The sequence below is a fragment of the Zalophus californianus genome, chromosome 4 (assembly GCF_009762305.2).
Source record: "Zalophus californianus isolate mZalCal1 chromosome 4, mZalCal1.pri.v2, whole genome shotgun sequence".
NCBI lineage: Eukaryota > Metazoa > Chordata > Mammalia > Carnivora > Otariidae > Zalophus > Zalophus californianus.
This window is the reverse complement of record NC_045598.1, coordinates 165,219,999-165,235,935: the sequence shown is the minus strand read 5'-3', so window position 1 is coordinate 165,235,935 and position 15,937 is coordinate 165,219,999. Positions and strand designations below refer to the sequence as shown.

The 15,937-nt window shown below is 33.9% G+C and overlaps 1 protein-coding gene across 4 annotated transcripts in view; it reads left to right on the top strand.

Moving 5' to 3' along the window:
- Nucleotides 1–15,937, top strand: part of CSMD3 (CUB and Sushi multiple domains 3) — a 1,160,406-nt gene that overhangs the window by 724,469 nt on the left and 420,000 nt on the right. For all 4 annotated transcript variants that reach the window (XM_027574671.2, XM_027574666.2, XM_027574669.2 and 1 more), the window contains 3 exons: nucleotides 7,172–7,354; nucleotides 12,204–12,530; nucleotides 15,649–15,843. In XM_027574671.2, coding sequence (XP_027430472.2) covers nucleotides 7,172–7,354; nucleotides 12,204–12,530; nucleotides 15,649–15,843 — 705 coding nt within the window. The remainder of the gene's footprint in view (nucleotides 1–7,171; nucleotides 7,355–12,203; nucleotides 12,531–15,648; nucleotides 15,844–15,937) is intronic.

The following is a 15,937-nucleotide window of genomic DNA, read 5'->3' as shown; positions in this document are numbered from 1 at the left end:
TTTCCATAGTGCTAGTACAGTTTCCATGCTCAAAAACTGATGGCCACTATTATTAGTTATTGTTTGTGACTGTTTCTACTATAACAATCATCTGTTGCATGTTAATTGTTTGTTCAGATATCAGTTTCACCTCTTAGGTACAAAAAAACTTTCAAAGTCAGTGATATATAATAGGTATGTATTTATTGTACTTACTGTATATTGTTTTTCAGTATGAGGGTACTGCGGCTCCAAAATTACATCTTTGTTTGAAAATATATCTTTGATAGATGGCTTTTATGATCTTGAGGTATGTTCCCTCTATCCCTATACTGTACGGAGTTTTAATCAAGCAAGGATGTTGTATTTTGTCAAAAGCTTTTTCTGCATCAATTGAGAGGATGATATGATTCTTGTCCTTTCTTTTATAATGTGATGTATCACATTGATTGATTTGCAAATGTTCAACCACCCTTGCAGTCCAGGAATAAATTCCACTTGGTCATGGTAAGTAATCCTTTTAATGTACTGTTGGATCCTATTGGCTAGTATCTTGGTATTCTGATATCCATGTTCATCAGGGATTTGATCTGTAATTCTCCTTTTTGGCAGTCTTTCTCTGGTTTTGGGATCAAGGTAATGCTGGCCTCATAGAACAAGTTTGGAAGCTTTCCTTCCATTTCTATTTTTTGAAACAGCTTCAGAAGAATAGGTATTAGTTCTTTAAATCTTTGGTAGACTTCCCCCGGGAAGCCATCTGCCCCTGGACTCTTGTTTTGGGGGAGGCTTTTGACTACTGCTTCAATTTCCTTGCAGGTTATAGGTCTGTTCAGATCTTCTACTTCTTCCTGTTTCAGTTTTGGTAGTTTATACATCTCTCAGAGTGCATCCATTTCTTCCAAATTGCCTAATTTGTTGGCATATAGTCGCTCATAATATGTTCTTAAAATTGATTGTATTTCCTTTGTGTTGGTCCTGATCTCTCCTCTTTCATTCATGATTTTATTAATTTGGGTCCTTTCTCTTTTCTTTTTGATAAGTCTGGCCAGGGGTTTGTCAATCTTATTTATTCTTTCAAAGAACCAGCTTCTAGTTTCATTGGTCTGTTCTACTGTTCTTCTGATTTCTATTTCATTCATTTCTGCTCTAATCTTTATTATTTCTCTTCTCCTGCTTGGTTTAGGCTTTATTTGCTGTTCTTCAGCTCCTTTAGATGTAAGGTTAGCTTGTGTATTTGAGATTTTTCTAATTTTTGAGAGACACTTGTATTGCAACGTACTTCCCTCCTAGGACAGTCTTTACTGTATCACAAAGGTTATGAACCATTCTCATTAGTTTCCATGAATTTTTGAAATTCTTCTTTAATTTCCTGGTTGATCCATTCATTCATTAGTAGGATACTCTTTAACCTCAAGTGTTTGAGTTCCTTCCAAATTTCCTCTTGTGCTTGAGTTCCCAGTTGCAAATCATTGTGGTCTGAAAATATGCAGGGAATAATCCCAATCTTTTGGTACCAGTTGAGACCTGGTTTGTGACCTAGCATGTGATCTATTCTGGAGAAAATTCCATGTGCACTCAAGAAGAATGTGTAGCTTTAGAATGGAATGCTCTGTATATATCTGTGAAGTCCATCTGGTCCAATGTCATTCAAAGCCCTTGTTTCCTTGTTGATCTTCTGCTTAGATGATTCGTCCATTGCTGTGAGTGGGTATATATTATATATATATATATATATATATATATATATATATATATATATATATACACACACACTATGGAATATTACTCATCCTTTAGAAATGATGAATACTTACTGTTTACATCAACGTGGATGCAACTGGAGGGTATTATGCTAAGGGAAATAAGTCAATCAGAGAAAGACAATTATCATATGGTTTCACTCATATGTGGAATATAAGAAACAGTGCAGAGGACTATAAGGGAAAAGAGGGAAAACTGGATGGGAAGAAATCAGAAAGGGAGAAAAACCCTGAGAGACTCTTAACTATGGGAAACAAACAGAGTTGCTGAAGGGAAGGTGGGTGGCGGATGGGGTAACTGGGTGATGGGCATTAAGAAGGGCACAAGATATGATGAGCACTGGGTGTTATATGCAACTGATGAATTATTGAACACTACATGATGTACTAATGATGTACTATGTGTTGACTAATTGAATTTAAAGAATAAAAAAAGAAAATATATCTTTGATTTTTAAAACTCAAGGACCAAAGAAAAAACATATGGTTTCAAAATAGGGTAAGCACTTACCTCTCAATCCTAACCTGAAGATGATAGGAAACATATTTTTAAAATGTACTGATGCTTAAGAATAGAAAGAGGAAATGTCAGTTGTTATGAGGCTAGAGGGGATCCCTAACAAAATGTATATAAATAAACATGTAAAGATACATATAGAATATAGAGGTAAGCTGAGAATTTCATAAGCCTGTGCCATCATGGGAGTCTGTTGCTATAGCTTCTGCATAGGAAGCCAATGGGCTTTGTGGCTAGAAGCCTCCAGGGAGGAGTCCGCTGGCAATCCTGAGAAACTAGTGATTACCTCAGAGGAAAATATTTCAGCTACTGAGCCAAATGTCACTTGTGGAATGAGAGTCCAGTGCAGTTATCAAGAGGGAGGGCTCCCCAACTTAAAATGAAGACCACAGAAGTGGACTGCACCACAGATCAACAGAAGGAAAAGTTTACACCCAGAACTATAAGGTGGTTCTGACATGAGAAGAAATAAGCCTGAAGGTGGGGGATGTTGACAGTGAAGACGGGGAGTGCAGGACCTGCAGAGCTGCAGTGAAGCAAGCAAATAAAAACGGTTATTTGACAGCTTGCTCAAAACCAGCAGTCTTGTTCTTTCCTCAAGTACCTCCTCCTGCACCTTCATCACAGGCTCAAAGACCATTATGATTTAGCACATTCTCTTCAAACATGCTGCTTTAGAAAAACGTTTATTCTGCTGCTTTCTTCATACACTTCTGCTTATACCCAAACAGTTAAAAGAGGAATAAGAAAATTATTTTAAATAAATATATTCGATATCCTCACAAAAAAGGGAGAAATTCTATTCATGGAAGAATAATAGGAGGTTATGAAACAATAAAAAGTAATAACAATCATTAAATATTCAAGAAATGACAACACAATTTTTCAGTATTAGGTTGAATTAAGATTAGATAAGCATGCACAGTGAATTAGTAAATCAGAATATATATATACATATATTTACATATATATATTTCTTCAAGAATGCAGGATAGAGAACTTCAAAAATAAGAATTTGAAAGATTTAGCAACATGAAGGTTAAATCCCCAAATTCCAATATTCAATGTAAATGAGTTTTAGAGAGATGAAAGTACATAAGAAATAATATTTTAAGGGAAATAATTGTAACAATTTCTTAGAACTTAAAAAAAATTACAAGTTACTTGACAGAAGAAATCTACCAAGCACCAAACATAAAAACAACAAACAAACAAACAAACAAAACAAACAAACAAACAAAAAAGCTAGGTAAATGATAGTGACATTAAAATAGCAAGTCTAGGGGCATCTGGGTGGTGTAGTAGGTTGAGTGCTGTTTCAGCTCAGGTCCTGAATCTCAGGTTCTTGGTATGGAGCCCCTCTTGGGTCTCAGCAGGGAGTCTGCCTCAGATTCTCTCTCCTTCTCCCTTTGCCCCTCCCTCTCGTGCTCTCTCTCTTTCTCTCAAATAAATAAATAAGTAAATCTTTAAAAAACAAAACAAAAAAGTCTAAAAAGGAATGCCACTACTTATGTAAGGGAGAAGGACATTGCATGAGACAGATTAATTATAAGAAAATTAAAATTTCTTTGGTATCATATTTGTCATCAGAAATACTGGATGGATAAAAGATCAGGGAAAACATCTTCAAAATGCTGATAAAATAATTTTGAATTAAAATTCTATAATTTATCAACTATCATTCAATAGTGAGGGCAAAATAAGACATTTTCAGATGAAGCAGAATCCATTCTTTCAGTAACAGAAACAATTTCAATTTTAAGGCATGAGAGTAATATAATTTTGTGAGCCTGGTAACAATGTCATCCCACCATAATCTAGCACTTAAGCCCATCTACTCCTGCTCAATATTTTCCCCCAGAGCATGTATCACTTTCTAAAATAAGATGTTATTTATTTCTTGCTTATTATTCATAAATCTCCAATGGAATATATGGTATAGGAGAGCAGGACTTATTGTAGTTTATTCATTGATTTTTCCCACCTACCTAGAACCAAATTTAGTATGTCATAGGTGCTCAAATAAGTATTTGTTGAATAAATTGAATGACTAAATGATTATTTCATATATGTGAAGTGAACTTGATTCAACTACAAGGAAATGTGGTAAAATCCGTACTCTGGAAGTTTAACACAGTTCTTTTAGAAACTGTCAGAGAGGGTAGACAAAAAATAACTAAGGGCATAAATAATTTCAATTTGACAAATACACGTTGAATTGAATATATTTTACTGACTTATCCACTGTGAGACCTAAATACACTTACACTGAATACTGAAGCAATAACACTAGAAATCAACAAAAATGGGGGTGCCTGGGTTGCTCATTCAGTTGAGTGTCTGACTCTTGGTGTCCGCTCAGGTCACGATCTCGGGGTGGTGAGTTGGAGTCCTGCGACCAGACCCGCTCCTTGCTCACTCAGAATCTGTTTGGGATTTTCTCTCCCTCTCTCTCCGTCCCTTCCCCCACTCCCACATGCATTCTCTCTCTCTCTCTCTCTATCTCTGGAATAAATAAATAAATAAATAAAATCCTTAAAAAAATAATAAAGACGGGCACCTGGGTGGCTCAGTCATTAAGCGTCTGCCTTCGGCTCAGATCATGATCCCAGGGTGCTGGGATCGAGCTCCGCATGGGGCTGCTTGCTCAGCGGGAAGCCGGCTTCTCCCTCTCCCACTCCCTGTGCTTGTGTTCCCTCTCTCGCTGTGTCTCTCTGTGTCAAATAAATAAATAAAATCTTTAAAAAAAAAGAAAAAAGAAATCAACAGAAATGTGATAGCACTAACCCATAAATTTAAAATCATTTTTACATTATTTATGAATAAAGAGGAAATAAAAATGGAAGTACCAGACTATTTAGAAGTGAACAAAAAAAGCTCTCTGTATCAGAGCAGAACTCTGAAAAAAATTTATGGATTCAATTTTTGTTTTTTCAGGAAACAAGAAGGGCTGAACATAAGCTAATAAAAAAAAAAAAACACCTAAGATTTCAGCTCAAGAGGCAGAAAAATAATGGCAAAATAATGCAAAAGAGACTTGAACATGGAATCCAAAAAAGATAAAAAGGAGGGATTTTTAAACAAAATTAAAACAATAGAACTGATCAGCAAAAGTTGGTTCTTAAAGTAGACTAATAAATTTGACAACTGTTTGTAAGTATAAGCAAAGAAAACTGAAAGACTAATCACAAGTATATAGCATTAAGAGTGAGATTTGTGACATTATTTATGAAGAGATACTTAAAAATCCTATAACACAATCCTATTACCACTAACCCACTTAACTGGCAAATCTTGGAAAATGTCCCTTCTCTAACATATATAAGTTGCCAATATTGCCCCTTCTTCCTCCACCCCCTAAAAATGCCTTCAATAGAAAAATAATTTTAGAAGAGATTAAAATGGTAGTCAGATATTCCTCAAAATTATACCAGACTCAGCCAGCATTCTTTTGGCAAGTTCTAACACTCAAGGATCTAGGTTTCCTGTTATACAAACTTACCTGAAGACTAGTGAAAGTTGCAAAATTACAAACTTCTTTCTCTGATATTAAATCTGGATAGGAACCGCATGAGGAAAAAAATGTGTAGACTAAAGTCACTATGGCATAGATAAAAATAAAATATCAAATCCAGTGTATTAAAGGAATCATTATAACCAGCTGTGGTTTCTGCTGAAAATACAAGGGTGTTCAAAAATAAATCCAAAATTATGGTTTGGTTAGAAAAAGAGCAAGTTATAGAACAACGATGATAGTATACTACAATATAAATATAACACATATGTAAACAATACTACGTAGTTGAAGAGAGGAGTTTTATATTTACATAAATATAGATGTTTATAGTATTCCATATTATATATGCCTATGTATAATTATAAAAGTATAGGAAAAGAACTGGAAAGACCACACCGAATTGGTGCTGGTAAATTACAGAAAAACCAGGAATGTGTGGTTGTTGGAATATCAGGATAGAGGCCATAACTTTATCTCAAAGTTTATCTTTTAATTTTAATTTTAATTTTTTTGCTGTAGTTTGAGGACAACTGTATTAATGTGATTTCTTGTGACTTAAAAACCAAAACAACTACCACAGTAATTTGCTACTGACATTCTTAGCTTCACAATGAAGATCCTAGACATTTGGTGTTTCTTTGAATGTCAGCTGAAAGAGTGCTTTCATGTGCTCTTAAGAGAATTTTTTCAACCCTTTTCAATTTAATTCATATAAAAACATTTATGGAGGAACATATCTGGGTAATTTGGAATGCAAAATTGATTCCTGCCCTAAAGAGTTTTTTTTGGCAGGTGTAGTTGGGGAAATAATTCAACCAGCAAGTGTCAGGGAGAGTGGCAGATCCTACGGGAAAGGTATTCACTGATTGCTGTAGGAACACTGAGGCGGACAACAGTACCTCACAACCTGGTCATGACTTAAGGATTTACTGTATCATGTACAGATAAAAATAAGAAATGTTTTGGGGGTTTGGGAAACATACATAGATGTGTGTGTGTGTGTGTGTGTGTGTGTGTGTGTAATGCAGACAAAAGATTGAAATTTTGTCATAATTGTTCTGTTAGACACAACCACTAGCATGTGCTCTGATGACCCCAGCTTCCCCATCTACTAAATGAGAGAACTGCATTAGTTGTTTTCTAAAGAGCATGTCATCAAATTATAGTCATAAGTAACTAATGATGTAATGTATGGTGATTAACATAACAATAAAAAAATTTAAAAATTATACTCATAAGAGTAGCAAAAGAAAAAAAAATTAAGGTTGGAAAACATACTCATCTTTTTTGTTCTGAAATATCTCAGATATACAGAGTTGTACCTCTACTAAACTGGTCGTATGGATATCATGTGCCTCAAACCCTTGGAAGGTGACTTTTATCTTCCATTTTTTGCAGAAATTGAAAAAGAAAGTTGTGGTGATCCTGGTACACCCTTATATGGAATTAGAGAAGGTGATGGATTTTCTAATCGTGATGTTTTAAGGTTCGAATGCCAGTTTGGGTTTGAATTAATTGGAGAGAAATCCATTGTTTGTCAAGAGAATAACCAATGGTCTGCAAACATACCCATCTGCATCTGTGAGTACCAAATGCTTTGCTTTCAGATAGCATATGTTACCCTGTCCTTGCATATAATTGCTTTTGTAATTAATTGCAAAGAGCTGGAACCGTGTAATTATTTTTGAACGAGTAGCACTTTGTGATACTATCTTTAACAAGTGTGCTTATGCCAAATTATAAATTTCATTAAAGATTTAAATAAAGTTAACATAGTTCACTTGGTAATTGCAAAGTATATATTACATATGGTAGTTTTATTGGCGGCATTTTATACTTTATAGATAGCATACTTCTTATGGAAATTATACATCTGAGCTAATTCTAGTAGACTCATTTATTTATTTAACAAGATAGTATATGCTTATTTTCAATCAAAAGCTCTTAAAATATTTAAAGCTTATATTCTATGTATAATGCATTAACTTATTTTTTGTTTGTAGGTGCTCACACTAATGCATACTCATGTGCCATTTATTTATATTGCACAGAAAAAATTCATTAATGTTTATGATATACAATATGGTTGGATTAAAAGAATGTATTTCTTCAGATACATTAAAACATTGCAATTTAACTACAACCAAAATATAATTTGTATTATCTATTGATACACTTTTAGTTTCAGTTAAATACCAACAAATGCAACTTACCAGATATAGGTGCAATATTGAAAATTTTGCATCTGGGCTTTGACTATTCACAAATGATAACATATAAAGCCAATATTCATGAAAATAAAAATAATTTTATGGTTTTCAAATATAAGATTTTTCATCTGTATCCAACTTACAATGTTTTTCATTTGTGAAACCCTTCATTCCCTACAAAGGCACAAACTTTACTTCAATATTTAACTGGGTTTAAAAAAAAAGCATTTTTCAAGAACTACATTTCATCTGAGTTACAAAATATGCTGCAAAACATATATTTTCCTTTATTCGGAATGTTGCTTATTTAACATTTTAAAATTATTTAACATTTTTAAAAAGTAACAGAACTTTTAAAGAGACTAGAGGTCGTTTTCTAATATGTATTTTTGCATAGTTAAAAAGAAGAAAAAAAAGAACCAAATATCAAGTAAGTACTACTGTTTCGTTATTTTTTTTATTTTGAGAGAGAGAATGAGAGAGAGAGAGCACATGAGAGGGGGGAGGGTCAGAAGGAGAAGCAGACTCCCTGCTGAGTAGGGAGCCTGATGCGGGACTCGATCCTGGGACTCCAGGATCATGACCTGAGCTGAAGGCAGTCGCTTAACCAACTGAGCCACCCAGGCGCCCAGTACTATTGTTTCTCAGTATAGTGTCTGGATACATATTGCCATGATACCTAATCTTATGTTTTTGCAAAGTGGGTATTTTTTTAATGTGGCAGAAATTTCCCTAATCAAAATATGTATTGCTGGCTCTTCAGGGAATGTAGGAGGGGAAGAGTGCATAGAGCCCCTCAGTAGAACCCTCTCCTTTTAAGGGCCAGTGCTCATCCCTAATCAAGATCACCTTGTGAAGTTCCTGCTGTGAGAAAAGAGAATGTATTAGGAGAGTTTGATTGGATTCTTTTAGCATTATCCAAAGTTAGTAATACTTCCAAAGACTTCACTCGAAGATCTTTAGTTCTAGGTGTTCTTCCAAGGAGACAACGTTGTGTAATATTGGAGAATCTATGAATGTAATATATCGCATCAAAAATGGAACTACTTTTAAGTCATTTTAAGGGATGCTAAAATACATTTAATACAATATCTACAATAATGCTGACTAAAACAAATTTAAACTCTTGAAAATTTAGAAGACACTTTTTTATTTTTTTACTACTTTAAAAGTAATTAAGTCCTGCAACTTGGTATATGATAAATAGGTAGCAATTAATAGTTTCCTATATACCAATAATAGCTAGTTTGAAAATGTAATGGAAAGCTAATTTACCCCGAAAAATAAAATGATAAAATATGTAGAAATAATTTTTACATAAATCCAAATAACCCGTAGAAAATTACAAACTTTTCAGAAAAGGAAATTTTATGAAAAAAACATAGAGATGCTGTGTTCCTGAATTAGAACACATTATATTATTACATTATAATAAATATGTGAATTAGGGGCACCTAGGTGGCTCTGTTGGTTAAGCATCTGCCTTCGGCTCAGGTCATGATCCCAGGGTCCTGGGATCGAGTACCGTGTCGGACTCTCTCCTCGGCGCGGAGTCTGCTACTCCCTCTCTCTCCCTCTCATGCACGCTCTCTCTCTCTCTCTCAAATAAATAAATAAAATCTTTAAAAACTAACTAAATAAATAAATATGTGAATTATATAGAAATTGCTTTGAAATTTCAATAAAAATCCTAACATTATTTCTCTGGGAACACATATTCTTTGGGAATGTGTTGACATGCAGCTAGGTTAAAAAAAACAAACAAAAAAACAGGCAACAATAGAATCAATGTGAGAATTTTTTAAAAGAAAAGTACTTATGTGGATATCAAAGTATAATATTAAATTGCTACCATAAAATTAATGTGGTACTCACAGAAATATAACACTGGGTCAAAGGAAGTTACATTAAAAATTGCGTCTAATATAACAAAGGGTTCAGAGTATTTTACCGGCATTGACCTATTTATTTGAGATGGGAGATTAGCATGATAGATCTTGGTCATCCCTTGCCTGGAAGTAGGCATCATTTAGATTAGAGATTAGCAAAATAAGGTCTTTGGGACAAATTTAGCCTGAAGCCTAGTTTAGCAAATAAAGTTTTATTGGAATGTAACTGTACTTTTATTTACCTATTGCACGTGGCTGACGTCCTGCTGCTGTGGCAGAGTTAAGTAGTTGCAAAAGAGAGTATGTTACCATCTGTCCCTTTACAGAAGAAGTTTGCTGAACCTACCTTTAAGTAAAGGACAGTAGAATCAAATGACTGCAGGATGCAGGCAGGTCAAAGTGTGAAGGGAATAGGACTAGGTATGTGTGCGCCCATGATGGAAGTGGTAGGGAGCGGGAGTGCATTAGCTTTTTCAAAGAAGCTAGAACTCTGGATTTTTCCCCCTCAGATGTAAAATAGGATGATTTTGAAATGTGACTTCAAATTTTTGTACAGGCATAAGAAAAAAATTGTACCAGACACATTTGCCGTCTGGATCCAGCCCAATGGCTATCAGTTTCTAAGACCTGGTGTTAACTCCTAACATCATTCCATGTAGAAGAAGCAAACTTAGGTTAGAAATTGTGTTTAAAATAAAAAAAATATACATATATAGTAATAAACAATTGGTTTTACATATAATTCCTGTCATTCTTTTACATATGTTACATATTTTACACACATATATATAGGTATGGTTGTATTTTTGTCTTTATATTTCTGTAGATAGAGAAATAAATATTGGTCTTATTTCTGAATGTTAATAAAAGATCTAAACTTAAAAGCAATATAAAAAAATCAAAAGAAATTATTTTTAATAATCAAATTATACTAAAAGTATTAACAAAATAATGTATGAATATTATATGAATCATAATACTGAATAGTGTTCATAATCTTAAATGATCAGAGTTCATGAGCCTATAATTGAAAAAGAGAGAAAATGGAGAAATCTTCCACTTTGCTAGTAGGCAATGAAGGGCAAATTAATAATATGCCATTTCTCTTATCATATAAGAAAGGTCAAATAATCATAATCGTTTATGCTGGTAGAGGTATTGTACTCTCTAATATATGAATTATATTTCAGTATAAGTTAATACAACTTTTCCAGGCAGAAATTTAGCAAAATATTTTTCAGGCTTAAAGTTCATACTCTATGTAAATAATATTTGGTGCAAAATTAAATGAATTTGATTTTGTCAAAATTATGTAATGAAAGCCACTGGAAGAAAATACATCATTATTTTAACAATGATTTCCTCTCTGTAAAAAGACCATTTACTTTTGTTTCTTTACCCTTTTTCTACTTCCTAAATGTCCTGTGTGATCCTTTAGCTCAGATGTTTTTAAAAGCTAAAGGAAAACTGACGGGAGGTGTCAAGCTGGGTCAGGGAAAGACTTCATTTTAGTAAGGTGTGAAGTTTGTCTTTCCAGGGTTAGCAACTAGTCGTGATAGCTATAAAAGCTAATTTGTCTTCTTATCTGTGTTTTTAACAATGAGAGCATCTCATGGCCATAGTAGGAATGAAACTTGCCTAGTCACCAGCCTCCCTCCAAGTTTTGTCTGGGCTACAACATCCCGGTCCTGTTAATATCCGCATAATATTTTTTGCCTTCAATCATTTCCAGAGCATTATTGCTTCATATGGAAATCTCTAAATATTACCAATCTTCTTTCTTTTTTTTTTAAGATTTTATTTATTTATTTGACAGAGAGAGACACAGCGAGAGAGGGAAGAACACAAGCAGGGGGAGCGGGAGAGGGAGAAGCAGGCCCCCCGTGGAGCAGGGAGCCCGACGCGGGGCTCTATCCCAGGACCCTGGGATCATGACCCGAGCCGAAGGCAGACGCCTAATGACTGAGCCACCCAGGCGCCCCACCAATCTTCTTTCTTAAGCACAGAAACAAAAACTTTGTATAGAACTCTAACACAAATATGATAAATGTCAAAATAAATTGCCTTTATTACTCCCTATGCATGATATTTTTGTGCATATTAAAGCATATGGTCATCCAAAGTGACAGTTGCCTTTTCTAATATGTGAAAATGGTAACATTTTTTGTTTTATAAGTTACATTGTTTAATTTTTTTTCAAACTGCTAATTGAGTATCATAGTTGTGGCAAAATAAGGTATAATAAGGATAAAGTATAATAAGGATATGGCAAAATAAGGTATAATATTACTTTTGAACATTTATTATATTTTTAAAATCTTATTTCAACAGTTCCTTGTCTGTCTAACTTTACTGCACCAATGGGAACAGTGCTTTCTCCTGATTACCCAGAAGGGTATGGAAATAATTTAAACTGCATCTGGACAATAATCTCTGATCCAGGGAGCCGGATACATCTTTCTTTTAATGACTTTGATCTGGAATCTCAGTTTGACTTCCTTGCCGTTAAAGATGGTGACTCTCCAGACTCGCCAATTCTTGGAACCTTTACTGGGGCTGAGGTGCCTTCCCATCTTACTAGTAATAGTCATATTCTGCGATTGGAATTTCAAGCGGACCACTCAATGTCGGGACGTGGCTTTAACATCACTTATAACAGTAAGTTTATCTTTTTCATATAGTGTATTTCTACAACGTAGAGCTAGAAAGGAATCACGTAAACCAGCTCTCTTCCTCCATAGGAAAGGAAACTTGAACAAATCATATATATGTAAAATTGTGCCAGGGATAGTCATTTAGTTCTTGATTTGCAACCATATTTTACTCTCTATTGTGTCATTTCTCTGTTTGTGAGAAGCCTGATATTAAGAAAATATGTTTCAAATATTATGATAGCAGCCAATATATTAGTTCATGCTATTAAATCTTATAAGCATAAGATCAAACCTACTGTATATCATATACTGTGCTCCATTATTGGTATGCAAACATATAAAGGAGATACATCTTTCTTTCAAAATATTTATAAACTGGGGCTCCTGGCTAGCTCTGCCAGTGGGGCATGCGACTCTTGATCTTGGGGTTGCAGTTTTGAGCCCCGGGTTGGGTGTAGAGTTTACTTAAAAATAAAATCTTAAAAAAATAAAATAAAAAACAAAATATTCATAAACACATAGGGGATCTTAAATAAATAATGACAGCACAGAATTATAAGTCCAAAGACAAAATTCACAAGGCTGCAGAAACATTACAGGGCAGGCAATCATTAACTTAGGGGCAGCAGACTGCTGAACTGACTTAGCAAAGCCACCATGGGGGAAAAGTACCTTAGAGATTAAGAGTGTCATCTCTATAGTGAAACTATGCAACTTCAGATCTTGGCTGTGCTTCATTTTTAGGTTTAATAAATGAGCCTCAGTGTTCTGGTCAGTAAAACCATATTTGGGTTTCTGTAAGGAATCAATTAGATGATGCATGTAAATAACTTAGCATAGAGTATATGATACCTAGTAAACGCTCAATAAGCATTAACTGTCATTATTTAGTTGCCTTTTGAACTATTACCTTAACATCTTATTTAATTGTGTTTATTATGTTGCTTAATTTTGAGATTTCTTTAAGGTTATTTAACTATTGTCTATCACTCATATTCTTTGTATTTTTCTGAAAAAAAGAAAGGTATAAAGATAGCAAAAAGATGAATCACATGAAGGAGAAAATATCTTAGTACGTTAATACACTTACATACTATCGCTTCTGTTTGCAAACATTTCCTAAAGCCATAGAATACTAGTGACTTTTCTTGTTTTTTTTTTCCTTGAAGCTACCACACTCTGTCAGATATTGACCAACTTGATGAGTTAATATTTGTGTCATATAACAATAAGATTATAGTTTCTTGCTCTTTAAAAAAAAAAAAAAATGGCATCTCTAACCTCCACCCCTGACCATTCAGTGCTGAGCTTTGACAATAAGTAACAAAAAGCAGTTACTGCCTTTTCAAAGTGTGACTGGTGGTGAAGTTGTCAACATGTAATGGCACATCATTAAAGTTAAATTAGCTGTGACATGTGTCATACGGACTGCTGTATAAAATAGTTGCTTTATCTGAAAGTCCTGTGAAAAATAGTTCATATATATGTATAAAGATAGATAGATATATATGCACTTACCCACCTATAATTTTTATTTTATCTTAAATGTGTACTATTTTTAACTTTAATGTTTATGGTACCTTCAGGGTATTATGGAAATATGTCTCCTTGTTTCTTGTTCTGTTTCTCAGTAAATAATTTAATCCATCATATGCAAGTTCTTATATTTAATTTTTCTACTAAAATTATATTTTTCTGAAATAAATACCTATCAGGCATTATATATAGGAACCACAAGGCTTAATCAATTGAGGCTTTTGGGTGTTTTTTAGCACAACAAAAAAAAATAATTAGAAAAAAAAGTATACCTACAAAATATATTTTATATATTTTAGAAGTTACCTTAGTATTCTTCTGTACTGCCTAACTTAAAAATGAGGAGGATGAATAATAAAAGTTATATAATTTATGAACAATATCAAAGGGAGTATTAGTGAGAGAATTTAAAATAACTTCATGTACTTATGTAGCATGAATATAATAATAATTGTAAATACCTCATAAACTATGTTTTACACATTTAGACTTTGCTATTTTAAATGTTCTTCCATTTATATTGTGCTAATTTAAACATTTATGGTACATATTGGCCATCCAGATGAATAAAGAGAGAAATTTGGAGGGCTCATGTAATCTATAATTTTGAGAGATTAAAATATGCACGTTGTCCCTACAGTTCTGCTACTTGCTAAGGCTAGGCTAAATATATCCTGGGAGACACAAAATAAAATAAGAAAGTGGCCCCGAACTCAAGAACTCACATTCTTTTGAGACCTGAGACAAAAAACCCAACATACAGTGTGGTTGAGATAAACTTTAGTCAGAGTGAGGGATACATTTCAATCCTATCTCTATGACCTGAGCCCAGCTACTTATCTTTTTCTGAATCTCATATTACTCTTTAGAGCTCTAAATGTTAAATGAGATTATCACATTTCCAAACCTCCTATCACTGCCTGAAACATGGTAATTGCAAGAGTTAGCTCTCTTTCCTTTTCTTAGATGGCAGAAAATAGATGACAAATGGAAAATTATAAAGAAATTTTAAGACTTTCATACCAGTTTGGAACCTTTCACTATAACCTCACAAGACTGTCTCTCCATTCCAAAGAGTGAATCACAAGAAAAGTTTGCAATGAGATGTCAACCTGCTCTGTATTCAGAATAATTGGAATTCTGGCTGGTTTATACTGGTAATTTTTACATAGTCTATGCCTAATGATCTCCAGAAATAGGCAGAAAAAATTCTATCTTGAAGTTTAATCTTAGAGTATATAATTCATATTTTTATTTATTTTTTTATTATGTTCAGTTAGCCATCATATGCTACATGATTAGTTTTTGAGGTAGTGTTCAACGATTCATTAGTTGTGTATAACACCCAGTGCACCAAGTATAATTCATATTTTAAAACAATCACACCTATTTACATCACAGGCAAACAGGTAGGGTCAAAGGAGAGCCTCCAATTCTATATATATATATATATATATATATATATATATTTTAATAAATAAAGGCTTTTCTAGAAGTAAACATAAATCAGTTTTTCTCACCCCAAGTATATGAGTCCGTCTCATACTGCTTGTTTGTGTGTTTTTTGTTTGTTTGCTCTTCTCAAGCATTTGGACATAATGAGTGTCCTGATCCTGGAATACCAATCAATGCGCGGCGGTTTGGGGACAACTTTCAATTAGGAAGTTCAATTTCAGTTATTTGTGAAGAAGGATTTATTAAAACCCAGGGAACAGAAACAATTACGTGTATCCTTATGGATGGAAAAGTAATGTGGAGTGGACCTATTCCAAGATGTGGAGGTAAGTGCCATGGCCAGTGAAAACTATAACCCCATCATCATTGTGCACTGGAAACCATCGCAGGGAGTGCATCGTTTACCAGGACTGTTGTAAA